The sequence below is a fragment of the Thermobia domestica genome, chromosome 8 (genome assembly GCF_964235325.1).
Source record: "Thermobia domestica chromosome 8, izTheDome1.hap1.1, whole genome shotgun sequence".
Classification (NCBI taxonomy): Eukaryota; Metazoa; Arthropoda; class Insecta; order Zygentoma; family Lepismatidae; genus Thermobia; species Thermobia domestica.
The window spans coordinates 142,878,526-142,896,595 of record NC_137461.1 but is presented as its reverse complement, the minus strand read 5'-3'; the positions used below and the strand labels follow the sequence as shown (position 1 = coordinate 142,896,595).

General features: G+C 33.8%; 1 protein-coding gene across 1 annotated transcript in view; it reads right to left on the bottom strand.

Annotated features, from left to right (window-relative positions):
- Positions 1–215: 215 nt before the first annotated feature.
- The window catches only part of LOC145693258 (coiled-coil domain-containing protein 43), a 56,762-nt gene continuing 38,907 nt past the window's right edge, over positions 216–18,070 (bottom strand). Inside the window, exon 4 of the mRNA XM_081769093.1 lies at positions 216–1,199. Within this exon, the coding sequence (XP_081625219.1) occupies positions 1,127–1,199 (73 nt within the window). The 3' untranslated portion in view covers positions 216–1,126. The remainder of the gene's footprint in view (positions 1,200–18,070) is intronic.

The window sequence follows — 18,070 nt, the reverse complement described above, 5'->3', positions numbered from 1 at the left end:
TGCATGTTACTATTAATTCATTACTTACATTTCTACTTTGACCACACTTATTGCAAAAGGCATCAGTTTCGAAACTTATAAAACAGACAGACAATCAATTCGCATGTGTGAAATCTCATTCATCATTATTTAGAGTTAAATAAAAGTGTTTCCACTATGTATTTTTTAATGTTGCATAAATTAATAAAATTTGTAGAGCAGAAATAAAACATAAATGAAGAAATGTACAGGTTTTTATCAGTAAGAAGACATTTGCTTGTTTTTAAAGAATAATTACATTTCTATCACAATTCATTTAAAATATTTGGAAGTCATAAAAAATGGTCCAGTTATTAACAATAGCGGACTACATGAAAAATTATCTTTCTCTCAAAATTACCAAACTTTCATTTACACGTTTCAATTATTTAAATAAAAGAGCAATTTACGATCAGAAAGATGTTTACCACATAAACCAGAAATGTTCATTTCACATCAGCTATATCCAATTATTAAAAATTTCTTCACATTTTTGAAGTTCATTAGAAAAGATTATCTCAATAATACTGAAACAATAATAATATAAATATTTAAGCTTTATACTTTCCATTTTATATGCGAACAGTTTGTTGCCTCATATATACATTACAATATTGCTTTTCTTTCTTGATAAATATGTCAACTATTATACAGTTTGAGAAAAAATGTTATACAAAAGGATATTCCCTTAATATAATATCAATCTCGCATTAAAAAAATTTCATGACAAGAGAGCACCGGTAAACGATCAACAACAATGATATTCGATTTTTATCACAACAAATCTTAACAAATTACAGCTACCTAGACAAATTCTATGTTATTATCACCTACATACACACACATGACACAGACAATTACACGACTTTCTAAATACACATTTGAATATACACATCCAAACAAATGACACGAGCTGAAGACACAGACACCAGGTGTCCAGATACAGTTCTACAGAAGGTTTCGTATTTCTACATTTCACTTCACTGAAATGGGAGACCACAAGATACTCTTCTAGAGTTACATCATGACCCAAGATCCAAAGGAACTTGATTTGACAAAAATGAGAATGACACCGAGAATAAATAGAGCCGACGACACCGTCATCTTGCTACCTTCGTCTCTCCCCTTTCTGAGTCTTACGTTTCTCTTTCTTCTCTTGCTGGAGTTGTTTCTGTTTCTCTCTGAAACCAAAAGGACAAAATCATTATAATTCACAAATGGAAAACAAGAAGTAAATATGACATGTCGCAGCTAAATAAATGTCAAAAGAAAATATGAATATATCAATCAACTGATCTTCACTGAGCTGAGCAAAATGGTATGGGTGAGTGTAAATTTTCATTCCTAACCTTTGATCGAGTCAAGATAAGTTTTTTGAACCTAAAAATTTATATTCTACAATAATCATGGACCTGATATTTCAAAACAAGCATTCAGTAGACATGGTTAATAATCCAAATACGAGATAAAAATGAAAGAGACTATGTTTGTGACTTAATAACTCTTGAACCACTCGACAGATCCCGACTAAATTTTCAACATAGATGATATTTAGGCCTGGGATGGTTTTTATAATTTCACTTTGACGGTGCAATTACGGAAGAGGCAGGGATATGGATATCTATATCTATATATAACGATCGAAAATGACCGATATTAGTGGCGAGTCCATAGTTTTTCGGGTCGCTGAGGTGAACAGTGACACCTCCGATGCCATTTAAATCCAAATTCAGCTCCACACCTTGGAGGAGGAGGGAACATATATAAAAATTATCGAAAATGACCAATGGAACCTTTCATTACAATTCAGGCAAAGCATGTACCATCACCATCTCAAATATTGTTGAAACTTTTTTATAGCTACTACACATGTTTTTAAGAGACCCATATTTTTTTGTTTTGTCGAAAAAAAAAATTTCCGCCAAGTAATAGGCCATCAAAGACGGGAAGTACAATTTATGAATTGTAAAAGATACGGAAAATGGTCAACTTCGGAGTCCTACCATTCAGCTATGGAGACAAGTAGAGCTATAATTCTTGATGTGGTATGTACATAGGGATATAAATAAACTATATTTTATTATAGTTTGGTTTGCGCATGCGTATCTTTTGTACATAAATTAACAAATGAACGTCAGTTTATCTGAAAAGTCGAAGTTTGTGGTTTTTTTTTTTTTTCGAGTGCTTCCGGTTCGAATTTTAAAATTCTGTTTTCACGGTTGGTAAGACCTAGTTACCCGCTTTCCGAAAAAAAAAAAAAAGTATCGCTTCTGTGTGCAACCGTTTCGTCGCAAAAAAATCGAGAAATTGTCAAATTTTCAAAAATTGCCATTTTTGGACGCCATTTTCTCGAAAACACCATTTTTTTAAATTCTGAAATTTTGTCAGATGGTCCAACTTTACATGAATAATAAACACACCAAATACCAATCTCGACCAATACTTCATGAATTAACTACAGCTTGAAATTAGCAAAGTTTCGTTAACTTTGGTGTCACAGTTGGCAACACTGGAAACAATCCAAGTGCAACAATTTGATGATGTTTGTGGTTCGCATTCATTAAATGAAGAATAAAAGTTTCTCCCGACTGCTCTTTATTATTTTGATCAAAAATGCTTTCTGAAACAGTAAAATGAGCCTCCCCCCTAGTCATCCGTTTTCTTAAACCGAAGTAATCTGAAGTGGAAATTACGATTACGAAACACCAATTTTAAGTTTACTTGAAACGGCCATCCAATAAATTCTGATTATCTATAAAAAGCTAAACTATTACCTCAGTGATGATTTGGAATGCTCCAGACAAAGTCCCAATAAGTGCGATGTCATTACAGTGATCGAAAATGGGCAAAAAATTAAAAAATCGAAACGTCTTCTTACGCGTTCCATCAAAGAAATTTACGGACTTTTTAAACAGAACAATCCGAGCATAAGAATGGGTCACTCGAAATTTTATAGTATTCTACCAAAGTGGGTCAGTCCGTAACCTGCGAGGGAAGTGTGTGTGTGTGTATTATGCAAATTTTAAGTTAAGCTGCTACTGCGTTGCACCAAATCAAAGGTGAAGCCTGTATTGAAGCTGTCATGAGTGACCTATTTCCTTTAGCAATACGATACGTAGAAAATGACAGCTGCCTTCTTCAAGAATGTGGTGAATGTTCTGGAGTGAATGGAATAAGTTTGGAGTCTTTAATTATTGATCCTGATGAAAATGAAAGTGTTAGGTATGCCATATGGGAAAACAATTATCTCGTTTTATATATATATATATAAACTGTGCCACTTTCTGTTTTTGTATCATACGTTGCTGGTTTAACTGTAAGAATTGTAATTCATGACTACATCAAGAGCATCCAAAGAAATGAAATGAAATGAAATTTTGAGTTTTACGTCCCACGGTTATGCCGGTTAGGCTAAAGGAGACGGTGATAATGAGTAATGAATGAAATGGTGGAATGAAGAAGAGCATCCGAAGAGAATTAATTGCTACCGAAAGGCATCGTATAAAATTTCAAGATACAAATTCTATTTTACTTCATGTGAAATTCAGAGTTATCACCGGAAAAACGAGCAAATTTCCACCTTTACGGCAGTGGTATATTATTATGAAACAACTGACCGTTTTGTTGTAATAAGTGACGACAAAACACATGATTCGGCTCATGTACTCATAGCCATAGACAAGATTCTAAAAATACTCGAACAAAAGCGAAAATATAAATTATAGAAAAAGGTTCGAATACGTGAAAATAAGTGTCTACAGTTTCCCAAACCATGTTCGTGATTTCTGATGGTGCTGCATCCCACTTTAAAAACCGCTTTCAGATGTTCGAGATGCAAACAGGTCCGATAAAGCAGTGGTTTTTCAGTGAAACCGGCCATGCAAGAGTCTCTGCGACGGTATTCTGGGGGTTGTAAAGAATGTGGCAACGCGGCATAATCTTAGGTAAAAACAGATACACATTATTAAAACTGCAGAAGAATTCGTGAGTATAGTGTAAGTACAAACTCCGGGTATTACTCTCGTTTTGTTGCCTGGAACCAAATTCGACAATTTCCGGGGGGAAAAAATGCAAGAATATGAAAAAATATGAGAAAGCGTGCGACTGGTAACTGGTATTCAACGAAGTCACCTTTGGCTTTCCGAAAATGGCGAAGTTTTTATGGCAATAACGGGTCACCATGAACTAACTTCATGCTTCCCCCAAATCGAGCTTCTGCAATTCAGAGTAGATTTAAGAAGTCTGCAAAAAGGAACTTTTGTTACATGCATATTTGATAACCAGTGGTGGGTAGCAGAAATATTATGAATAAATCATGAATTACGTAAAGTTGAAGTGCTGCTTATGCTTCCACACGGACCTTCAGCAGGGTACAGGTTTCCAGAAGAGCATTAAAGAAGTGAAAATAAGTGTTTTGTAACTATCGGCAATGTGCTACGAGTTGTGAGTGGACCAACACCTACTGGAGCATCTGCACGGTTACATGCTGTTAGCGAAGACACCAAGCAAGCTAATGATTGGTTCATGTGGAAAAAAAAAAAAAAAGTCAAATTTCGTTTCCGAAGATCATTTTAAGTAAGTGAACTTAAAATTTGTGTGTTTCGTAATCGTAATTTCCACCTCAGGTTACTTCGGTTTAAAAAAACGGATGAGCAAAGGGAGGGAGGCTCATTTTACTATTTCAGAGTATTTTTGATCAAAATAATAAAAAACAGTCAGGAAACAACTTTTGTTCGTTATTTAATGAATGTGAATCACAAACATCATCAAATTGTTGCACTTTGAATGTTTCCAATATCGCCAACTGTGACATCAAAGTTAACGAAACTTCGCTAACTTCTAAAGGCTGTAGTTAATTCATGAAGCATTGGTCGAGAATGGTATTTGGTGTGTTTATTATTCATGTAAAGTTGAACTATCTGACAAAATTTCAGAATTTTTAAAAAATGGTGTTTCCGAAAAAATGCCGCCCAAAAAATGGCAATTTTTGAAAATTTGACAATTTCTCGAATTTTTTGCAACGAAACGGTTGCATACAGAAGCGATACAATTTTTTTTTTCCGGAGAGCGAGTAACTAGGTCTTACCAACCGTGAAAACAGAATTTTAAAATTCGAACCGGAAGTAAAAAAAAAAAAAAATCGCAAACTTCGACTTTTCAGATAAACTGACGTTCATTTGTTAATTTATGTACAAAAAAATACGCATGCGCAAACCAAACTATAATAAAATATAATTTACTTATATCCCCACATCAAGAATTATAACTCTACCTGTCTCCATAGCTGAATGGTGGAACTCCGAAGTTGACCATTTTCCATGTCTTCTACAATTCATAAATTGTACTCCCAGTCTTTGATGGCCTATTACTTGGCGGGAAGATAGTTGCTATAAAAAAGTTTCAACAATATCTGAGATGGTGATGGTACAAATTTATTTTATTTTATTTTTTACCTGAGTTAAAATGGAAGGCACCCAATATAAGTGCCGAATCAATAGTTTTCGTGGTCGAGGGTCCCACAAGTTGTCACTTAAATTTGATTGCCGCATAGCACATCTGATAGAGCATCATGAGAAATTAACATTAGCAAAATTTAAGGTGCTATGGAATAGAAGGATAGGAGCTAGAGGACTTCAAAATTTGAATATCCAAAAAAATATATCATGGAATTATGTACGTTTAAAGTAAATATCTTGAGGACCGTTAAAGCAATCAGAACAAAAGTTGCACAATATAATGAGAACAAAATGCCCTATCAAAAACCATAAGCAGGGTTGCCAACTCAGCATAAAATATATTGTTTGAAATAGCACTATATACAAATGTGCACAGATTGAAAATGCACTATTATCACTAAACATAACAGTGAAGTGTAGTGGTACAGTGTTGCACACAATTGGAGTTACATGTGCTGAAAATGTACAATAGAGAAGTTTGATATGTGACAACAAAGGATAAACAAGTGAGGATTTTGCATTATACTTCGGTAGCTCCGATGAATAAACAGACAACTCGCGATAACAAAATGATACACGTGAGGAAAGAAACATGTGTTTCTATTTCTGTAAACTGGTTCTCGATTGTGTTATCAGTATTTGGAAGAGTATTTTCTTGGTTTCTGTCTTTCGTGTTAAGTGACATATTATTTTACTTCCTCTCCTACATACCATATGAATATGTTTGTACACTGTAATATTACCATATTCACATTGGAAATATAATTATTTTATTACTACCTCATTTCGTTTTTAGTCGGCCAGGATAGCCGTGTGGTCTAGAAGGCTAGACAACCGACATATTAGGCATCGCGGGTTCCAATCCCGCCTCGGACATGTTTTTGTTGTACTTTTCACCTTAAATTTCATTGTAATCTTTCTCTTTCATTGGGATTCGGATCCCACTTTACTCCTATACCTAGGTATAGATTCCAAGCTGACACAGGACGTAAAAATGGCATCACACAATTTCATTTTTCAAATGTATCAATATTTTGTGACACTGCTGACATTTTGCTATGTTATACTATCTGTGTTATGCATTTAAACTAAATTCATAGTATGAGACCCAGATTAGTGTTGTAAATAGAAAAAAAACCGTTCGTATTCTTTCAGAAATGTTAGTTTTTTTAGAAAAAAAACATTGCCTCTCGTTTTTTTTCTAAATTTCGTTTTTTTTCAAATAGTCATTTCTAATACATCTTACGTCTGTTTAAATAATAAATATTTTTATGTAGGTATAATCACCGTAAAATGCAACATAAATTAAACGCTAGATACTAATACGCTACAAATATTTTACAATTTACATGAATGCCATAGCTATTAACAATTCGGGTTTCAGTAGTTTTCATCAATATCAACTAAGAAATAAATGTAGAAATTTTTTTTTTTTTTTTTTTTTTTTTTTTTCGTGAAAGCAGGCCTTTAATAAGTACGAAAATAATGTCACGAACAGTATAAAATTCAAATAACTTGTCTAAAGGTAAAAACTAATAAAAATTTGCCTAATAGTATTTTTCTAAATGTCATATATAAATAATTTGTCGACTAGATATATATGATATGCCGGCTCTACCATATATGCAACACGTGCATTTGCGTGGAGCGGCAAGTTTGGATGGTCCGGTAAAATCTGTCATAAGTATATTATTTAAATTAAATATTTCTTGTTGGAAACAGACTTCATGATGATGGTAGTTACATTTACTAAGCTGACCTTCTATTTGAATACTACATTCATAAATTATGTTTAGTTTGCATTTGTCAAGTCCACATGGACAATGCTAAAGCAAATGGTTAAAAAAATCCCAGCACAAATTGCTTGATTGTTGCCAAATGCAAGAATTCAGTTCTCGAATAGTAGTGAATATCTGTTCCAGTTAGTAAGTTATCACAGTTTTGATATGACAACTAGTCTTGTTTTTGTCAGAAACAAGTTCCTTTTCATTGAAGATAGAAACAAGTTTTTTTTTTTTTTTTTTTAATGTTAACAGATATTGAAGGGAAATTAAGAAATAAAGATAAAAGAGCTAGTTGCACTGGAATTGCAAACTGATACATTGAGATTGAAGCTCGATAGTGAATTCTATAAAAAGGATTACCATTTTTCCTCTGCAGGTGTGTTTGCTTTATCTTTCACTAACGTAATAGATTAATATTTTTTTTTTTTTTTTAAAAAAAAAAAAAGACACAACGGGATTGCATTTTTAGTAAGTATTTAAGCCTTTCTGAGTGCAACTGCACTTACCCTCACCTTTGTTGTTCATGCTGGAGTAGCATACTTAAAATCATGACTTTTAAGATTTGTTCTTTCTGGAGAAAGAGGGAGGCTTCAAATTATGCCATTACAAATTGACTAGGACCGGCCCTGATGACATGTATATAAAAGACATGAATATAGGATGACACAATTTGAAGTAATGCAGGGTGTTTCAAAATTAATATTTGAGCTTTGAAACTTTGTAGTATCTATTACAATTAACTTACAATTATAAATATTATATCAAATGAAAGAGCAACTCAAACAGTTTTGTACGCACGCATGTACATGAATTGTTTCTTCTGTCTGCCGTTAGAAAGAGCAAGCAGAAAAGATGTAGACTAGAGAGCAGAAAGTTTTTTTTGTGTTTTAATAAAGACTGAATCTGTACAGTGCAACGGTCTGTGTGAAGAATATTAAGGAGACGCTTGCAACTACGTCCTTATCGTTTGCAGTTGCTACAGGTCTAAAGCCTACAGACTACGGTTTACGTGCCAATTTCGCAAGTGAAATATTGCTGCATAACAATGAAGATTTTCTGGATCGTGTAGTTTTCAGTGATAAATAGACATTTCACCTAAGATCTAATGTGAACACTCATAATGTTTGTATCTGGCCGTCATCAAATTCTCAGGAGATGGTACACTTGAAATGAGATCCCTAAATTGAATGTGTTTTGTGCCATATGGCGGAAAGTTTATGGGCCTTTCTCGCCTATCGACTAGATGTGTGCCGTGTGACAAATGAATCTCACATTGAACACTTGTAGCAAAGATTGTTTGAGGTGCTCTTTTACTTGATGCATTGCTTATAATTGTACGTAAAATGTAATAAGTACTACGAAGACTTAAAACCCCAAAATTCATTTTGAAACACCCTGCATTTCTCACCAACAGTGTTGGAACTAAGATGTAAAACGGAGAGAAAATTTTCCTTATAAAGTTATTGTTTACAACAACTATATTATTGTTTACAACAACTATATTATTATTAGTCGAGACTATAACTACAACAAGAACACGAGTTAGTAGTCAAAAAAATGTAATCAAATGTATACTCGGTGGCCCAGGTAGCCAAAGTGGCACACACGGGTGTGTCATTTGTTTAATCCGCTCCTGTGTGGACACTAATTAAGATATCGGGATATTATTCCTGCAAAATATGGTTGGACTATAGTTTATCATATTATTTTTTTCTTCTGGTGTCGAATTTCCTTCTCAAATTTCGACCCAGTAAAAAATTCGAGAATTTTCTAATTTCGTATTTCCTTTACTTCTTTTTTTCCTGTAGCTTCCTTCGTTGTAGAAAGACCTCCTTATACTTGCCAGGTAGATACTTCGGATGGACACCTAACTGTTGACATCAATTAGACGGGCCTGCGCGCAGTGTTGCCAATTAGGGAAATTAAAATTTTCCTAAATTTTGGGAAAAAATTAGAAATTTTTGTTTATAAATCCGTACCTATACGTCTGAGTGCAAGTCAACTTACGCCAATCGAACATTTGTCCTTACTTAACAAACGCAAATACAGATCGGTACAATGGGGTAATTAGAGAACGCATGAAAAATTCGTATTTAGGTTCTAATCTTGATTTTTCTAGTTTTTCCCTACTTTTCTGTTTACAGTAATATATTTTTGGTAATTAGAAGTTTTGTTTCTTAAATATCGTCGTATACCAATATTTAATTTAAGATAGTTTGCGTCTATCTGGTAGCAGTGTTACCAGCTACAGAATATTTTAATTCCAGATTTTAGGGGGAAATTTTGAAAAAAATTATCTGTTTTGTCTCTATTATTTCCCTCTTGTTGGCTATATCGGACCAAACATACCAGTATCTGGAAGTCTCGTCTTTGCTTTACACAACGCATTATAGAAAGTTTCAATAGGATAATTAGGGGAAGTACAGTAGACCTTGTTCTCTAATTGGGAAGATTACTGTGATTTTTTTAAAGGTAGAATGAGAGATTTTTTATTGACATGCTTACTTTATTAGATATCGTCACAATACTTGTAAGATATATTAGAGGGATATCAAAGCTTATTTTAAGATAGTTTGTGTGTGTTTGATAGTAGTGTTGCCAGCTACAGAAAATTTTAATTCCAGATTTTAGGGCAAATTTTGGAAAAAAATCCCTTTTTTATTTCTATTATTTCCTTCTTGTTGGCTACATTCGAACAAACGTACCAGTGTCTAACAGCCTCATCCTTAGTCTACACAGCGCACCATAAAAAGTTTCACTAGAATAATTAGGGAAAGTACAGTTGAGGTTTATAATAAACCATGTTCTGTAAGTGGTAAGAAAATGGTGAATTTCTGAGGTAGAATGAGATTTTTAAAAAAAATTCATGCTTACTTTGTTATATATCGCCATGATACTTGTAGGATATATTCTTGGAGTACTAAGGGCTATTTTCAGATAGTTTTCGTCTGTCTGATGGCAGTGCTTCCAGCCAAAACAATTAATTCCCGCTTTTAGGTGAAAAATTCGGAAAATTTCCCTTTTCCCCTCTATTATTACCCTCTTGCTGACTACATTGAAACAAACGTACCACTACCTAAAAGCTTTCTCTTTTCCCTACAGAACGCACCATAAAAAGTTTCAATAGGATAATTAAAGAAGCTGTAGCCCCGGCATATTTGATTTTTGCTTGTGTATGGCGTAAAAAGTGTCAAAATTTCGTGTATGACAGAATTTTTTCTTTCCCTCTTTGGATGGAAGCAAGCAATTTCAGGATTTCACTGTACCTTGTCAACACACCAAAGATTTTTTAAACGATTTAAACCCATATAGCAGCAGTGGTACTAGATACAAAAAATTTTGAAATTCGGTTAGTGAATTTTTTGTAAATTTTCACCCCTACATTTCCCTCAATAATTTCCCACCCATTGGCAACACTGCAATGCAACTTACACCAAAAGATAGCCACATCTATTTTCTAAAAAACAAGGCCTTAACCATATCAATCGAATGAATGGTTTTTGAGCAATAAGTCACTAACTGGAAATGTAGGAAAACGCCAAAAATGACCTGGGGCCGAAAGGAGTAATCACACAATTTTGCTAGTATATAGGTGCAAATAAACAAAAGATTTGTAAGTTACCAGGGCTTCTACTCAAGTTCTGTTGATTATTTCAATAATCTGCGACGTAAATCAATAAATAATAGTTGCCAGAAAAAAAACAGAGATTTGAAAAAAAACATGAAAAAGAACGATGTTTTTTATTGAAAAAAAACTTCACAGAAAAAAAACCGTTTTTTTACAACACTAACCCAGATTCCTTTCCAGAATAGTGTTGCCACATATACACTTCTCCATTGTACATTTTCAGCACACGTAGCTCCAACAGCGTGCAACACTGTACCATTACATTTCACTGTTATGTTTAGTGATAATAATGCATTTTAAATCTGTGCACATTTGTATATGGTACTATTTCAAACAAAATATTTTTATGCTGAGTTGGCAAAACTGTTATGGTTTTCGATAGGGCATTTTATCATCATTATATTGTGCAACTTTTGTTTTGATTGCTTTAACGGTTTTCAAAATATTTACTTTAAACGTACATAATCCCATGATATAATTTTTTGGATATTCAAATTTTGAAGCCCCCTAGCTCCTATCCTTCTGGTTCATAGCACCTTAAATTTTGCTAATGTTCATTTCTCATGATGCTCTATCAGATGTGCTATGTGGCAATCAGATTTTAGTGACAACTTGTGGGACCCTTCCGTGTGAGATGAACAGTGACACTTCTGATCCCATTTAATTCCAAATTCAGTTTCGAAAATGACCGATATCAGCCAGCGCTTTAGTAATAGCAAAAAGTGACTGACTAACGAAACATATTACTATTTTTTCTTATTTTAACCCAGCGAAACAGGTAATTGTCCCTAGTTTATTTAAATTTTTATTGCAGTTATCTATATGTTGGACGAATCAGTGTAGGTTCTTCCCTTAATTTTAGTCGTATTTTCTTCCTTCCATTTATTCTTTCGAAAACTTGATGTTAAACGCAGTTGTCATACAAGAAAGATGCGAGTGGTACTCACAAGAATATTTCTAAAATTACACGTAAAGGTGTGCTTCACTGTAGGGAGTCGTGTTGCCGTTAGAAGACGACCTCAAATTCAATACTGAAATATCCCCTCATCAAGTTTATCATTACGACACTATCAAGATGACAATATTCAGTACGGTTAATGAGAGATAACTCCAAACTATATTTAACTATTAAACTGTAGTTTTTGTTTTGTAACTATAATAATCTGATAAGACATATCTCAATCAACTCAATCCAATCGAACCCTGTTTAATTTTCTGTCTTTAGTTTATTTTGTTTCTTTTCCTCGTCGCTGATTTGTTGTTTCTGCAAAACAAGTACGAGTATTTCGTGCATAATGAATCATGGATTTGCTTACTGATAGTTTCTCAAGGTCACGAGAAGAAGTTACTGAATCGGACACAGTCTGCGTGCTACTAAAGTTTATTCTTTTAAATTATCTGCTACACATTCCGCATTAATTGTAAATCACGACCATTCTGCTACATATTCCGCATTAATTGTAAATCACAACCATTTTATCATCTCCTAGATCAATGTACTCTAAAGTATCAAAATTATTTAGCCAAAATAATCCTAACGTTAACGCTGACCAACTCTAGAACACTGACTTTTCTTTTTTCAATTTGGATTCAAACAAAAATCTTTGAACTATCTCACAAATTTATCTGCCCAATTGCCATCCAACCAAATATTTTTCAACTAGTTTAGCTTAAAGAGATTTTACACAATTCACTCCAATATCAGATCCTGTAGAAACATTAGGCTCTAGTCAATTTATATTTTAAAGAGGCCTTTCCACATTTTAAAGAGTATAAGAACAAATTTCTGTAGCCACCTTCTGGAATCTTCATCTTTCCAGATTTCTGTAGTCAACATTTTTCACAGGATTTTCTTCATTTTCCGCATCATTTCGTACACATGAACTCGAAGAACTAAAAGATTCTGGATTTACAAAATTTTGCATTACACTTGCATCGCAATTGATAAAATGTTGTAGAGAAATGAACTGAGAAAAGCGTCAGTCTGAAATTCGTAAGGCAAGACTCTGCTTCTGAAACAAGCGATTCAAGAAATGTAACATTAGGAACAAGAATTTTACCTTCCAACATGCTTGACACGTATAAATGAACTCCCGTAGCAATAGCTCGAAGAGCTGGAAACTTTCTTATCCTTTCTGAAACTTTGAACATACAGCAGAAGATACAGATATGTGTCAAAGGTTCACTAAACAACACTACTATTTTCAAGCCAACGCACAGAACAAAACTTCACTGGAAAACTTTCTGAGCGACTAGAGTGAATGTATTCGGAACGGTGTACTGAAACATCCTTATCTAAGTTATATAGAGCTCTTAGAAATTCAACGATTCTCCAGTCCTTGCCAGGCATAATAGAATTGTAGACATTTTAGCATTCCATTTTCAAATAATGGGATACCAACTTGCAGTAGAACCTAACGTTGTTGTTGATGGCACTAAGCTTAAACTTGACTTGATAACTAAAAAATATAATAAAAGATTTATTGTTGTTACTTTGCGTTTCGAGTAAGTAATATGGAAGGCCAATCACTGGGAGAGTAAATGCAAAAATATAATAAGCTGAAAAATGTTTTTATAGATGGAAAATATTTCCGACGTAATACCTGTGGTAATAGTCTTCAGGGGAGCTGTGACAAAGTCACTGTCCGTTTTCTAATGAAATTTTTGGCCCCTAATTTTATACAACATAGAATTATTAATGTCGCAATTAAATCATCCCTTGAAATTTTGAACTGATATTTAGATTATTGTAATTAAATGAGTTTTATCGTTAGTATATTGTCAGTGTAATTATTGTAAGTAATGGAGAATGTGTGTCATTGTTTAAATATTATATGAACCAGGTCGTTGAGATTTGAGGGGAGAAATTTGGCTGTAACAGTAATTGTTATTGGATATATGTATAGTGAATGGTCAGGATAGATGTTTGTAATATTTAATGTATCAAGTGTTAAAATTTGTAAAACCTTTCTTTTGAATAATGTTCTGGTTAACCTGGTACTCAGTTTGTGTGCGTAATACGTGTGTATGTGCATTGCATATGATTGATTTATACAAACAAAAGGGTTGGCTGGTTTAAACCAGCTGGCTTTTTTTTTTTTTTTTTTTTTTTAACTGGTTTAAACCAAAAAACGATAAATGTTCGAAAAAGTGTAAATGTTCGTAAAGTCTTGATGAACACACATTTGTGAGTTATTACGTTTCACTCCCGTATACTATTCGTATTATATTCAGACCTAAATTCCCCATTCGTTACTCAAAGAGATTATAATACAAGAGCAATTTTATATATATATATATATATATATATATATATATATATGGGTGATTCCACGAAAAAGGGAAATTTTCTGTCACGGGCATTTCTTCAAACTACTACTAGAAAGAATCACCTCATTTTTATTTTGTTTGGTAGTAACCGTCACAAAGTAGATATGCCATGTATAACAGTTTGCAAATATAGCACGAAACATACGTAAAAAAATAATTATTACCCCATTTCTCAACACCGTGGGCTGTCACAGACTACAGTTGACTGATTTTAATCAATAAATTACAACTGAAGTCGCAAATCAAACATCATTTAATGGTAATTAAATGAAAGAGAACACTTGAATGTTTCGGTTTTGTGGAAAGTAAACCTTTATAACGATTATTTTCGAAAGCTTGATTATGCTTCGTTTCTGTCACCTCTATTTCGTCTCAACTCCATGGCAATAGAAAAAATTATCATTGCTCTCAACAGATAGCATGGTCGTCCACATTGGCAACACCCACAAGAAGACAAGGCAGATATGTTTGACTGGAGAACAGAAAAAGTTGTGTGCATGTGTTAAAAGCTACAAGAAAAATATTTTTCTGTGAGGAAAGCAGGTGCGTATATTAATTGATACTCAACACCATGGTATTTATTACTGAATGTATTTGTATGGTATATACACCTTCTTTCCCTTGAGGAACCTACGCCTTAACGTAGGAAATTCGTACACAATTACTCACATGTACTGGTTAAAAAGTGGGCCAGTAAAGATAAATTATATTCGATTTTCTCAACTCCATGGTTCTCAACTCCGTGTCCATCTGAAAACTAAGGAATTCACGGTGTTGAGACAAGTTCACGGAGTTTTTGTTATGCTCATGCTCTTCTAAATATTTGTTCTTTCAATATATTGATAGAAATAAAGCTCGTTTAGTCTAGTGACTAGTATGCTCGCCTTTCGTGCGTGGTTCTGGGTTTGTTTTCCAGTGGAAGATCAAAAATTAATGGTGTTTACTTCGCACAGTGAGGCAATTGAAAAACTCATTTGAGTAGAGATGTACTGAAACCTGATCGCGCAGACCATCGCAACGGTCGTAGGAGCCAACACGCTGACCACGTGTCATTCACACTCAAAGGCCGGCTGGTGGGTCCTAGCCCATTTAAAGGAGTGTTTCGCGGAAGTTCAGATTTGGGGCTGTAAGGTAGCCGGAGGTAAAACTTCAGTCAAGTCAAGATGGATGGTATTTGTTTTTAACTTATTGAAGTCTCAATCTTATGATCAGCTAATTGTTTCCTTTTCAGGGATTGTCGAAGAGTCTGTGGGCAATGTACGGACAGTCAATTTTATGACGCGGATCGGGAGGAATTTCTCCTGGCCTACTAAACCTGACGTTTATAAAGCGTTGGCAGTTGTCATTCTGTGTAGACTAGAACAGCCCTTCCCTGTTTCCTTAAGACATTTCCTTCATTGGAGTGGAAAATGAGGGCTACTTAACAAAGAACATCGACTTATCCAAAGAAAACAGAAATGATGAGTGCCTTACACTGTCATTATACAGGACGTTTCAAAACAATACCGACAACGTTTGGGAGGTGATTCCTAACACCAACTGCACGGTGATTCCTAACACCAACGGTATTGCACTTTCGACGTGTTGACTTGATCACACAGACAAGACAGACGGTTTACATAAGCTCAGAAAACAAATGAAGTAGACAATAGACAGGTTTAGTGACTACTTCATCTGTTTTGTAAGCTTATGTGAAAAGTTTGTCCTCTCCATATGATAGTCAACATATTGAAAGCGCAATAATTTTTCAATATTCGATAAGTGTATGTGTATTCCTTTTTTTCTTATTTACGTCACATATTCATATATATATATATATATATATATACACTCAATTTTGGAACCTTCATTAGATATATTTTCATATGTTTACAGTATTTCCTGGAGTATTTTTGTATAACAAATTACGTATCATCTAGTTTGTTAGAATTTTATTCAACTTACAAAAACTATTGGAAAATTATTTCAATTTTTATGTAAATTATAAGCTTAATCACTTATAAACCAAAACTTATCACCCAGATGTATCACGTTTCTCAACTCCACAGCAATTTTCAACTCCGTGTTAACTAATCTCAGCTCCGTGACCTATGGTCTCAACTCCGTGGGTGCTGAAAAGTTTATTATTTTATATTTACTACACCAATAACGATTCAGCTTTGCTGAACACTTAATTAACATGTACTTAGTAGTAGTAAGTGCATGAGATATTTTTATCGAAATAGGCGACCATCAACGGAACAAAAATTTTCCAAGTGAAAATTTCCCTTTTTCGTGGAATCACCCATATATATATATATATATATATATATATATATATATATATATATATATCAGTAGCGGTTTGTGGTCTGTAGAAGCACCGGTTGCAATGTTGCAATATCAAAGATGTGTAGGAATGCGCAAGTGTTCCCTTCCCCCAGCATTCTTGAGTCTTATCCAAAACATATTCAGGAAATATGAAGAGGAAAGTCCTTTTAAGCTCTATTTGTATATTTATTGATTAAAGTGTATTCTCTAATATTGGTTTAATATAAGCTATTACTCTTTTTTTTTTTCAAACAACCACTATCAATGTACGTTTATACAGTATTTATATACAAAATTTCTTCACTCATCGTTGAACAAGAGATAAATCGAATATATAGCATGTGCTGTAAGCCATAAATGATATCCTTAACCCGAAAAGAAGAAAAAAGGAAGAAAATTGCATATATTTATGCACGCAGTTAAACAAAATTATTTAATTAAGTAAACTATGTAAACTATGCGTTACTTTAAAATGAAAGATCTTTCTTCGTTCTTTTCGAGCTTCAAATTTTTCTATGACTTCATTGAAATCTAAAATGCTGCTCGCCAAGTTTTTCTGAATAGAAAGCATCGCTACAGCAAATATTTTCTGCTTATTTTCTTTAGGGTACAGAAACACCTCTCCCCTCCGACAATATGCATTTTGTTAGCATTTCTTTGTATGAATATAAGGGACAAAGAGTCCATTTTCAGTAACCACATATTTTGTCTGCTGTTTTACTATAAAGAAGCATGAAGAAGATTTTTCCTTCGAAAATGAAAAAATACATAAAAAATATTAGTTTAACATTCCAGCAATTTAGGCTAAAAAAGACAGATCAGTATTGAAAGTGAATGATTTGAGATTAATTTTATGCTCTCTGCCGGAAATCGAACACGGGATCATGTGCACGAAAGACACAGAGCTAGGAATTAGACCAGTGGTAAGACATTTTCTACTTCGAGACTCGATCTCCCCCTCCCCCCTTCAGAATAGGATATTTTTTATTTTAAAAATAAAACCTATAACAAGAATTTTCACCTTTGTATTATAAATGTAAAATAAAACCTATTGACTTCGAACGACCACCCTCCCCCCAAAATTCAGCCTGGATCCGCCCCTGCTACCACCAGACGCGTATTTGTTCTTTGAGAGTTTCTGTTTTGTGAATAACTTCTTTCTTCCAAGTGTCTATATCTCACCCACTCTATCAATTGAGTCAAGCGTTGCCAAACGGAGGAATTTGTAACTATTACAGAAGCTGACTATATACCAGTGGCAGAAAAAAGTGCAACTGGAAGGGAGCAATACGACAGAATAGCAGCGACGCAGGAATAAATCCACATCCGGTTGCACAACCATGCAACATATAATACCATGCAATATATAAATTTATGAATGTTTCTTTTGTGATTTTTTTGTATTTTGTTACTATTATTATGCAATTGCAATCAAAGAAAAATCCTAAATATTATTTAGTTATAATAATGTTTACTATTGATAAAATACATCGAAGTGCCGTACTTTTTTGCGGGAGGGGGAGAGGTCCATACAAACACCAAGA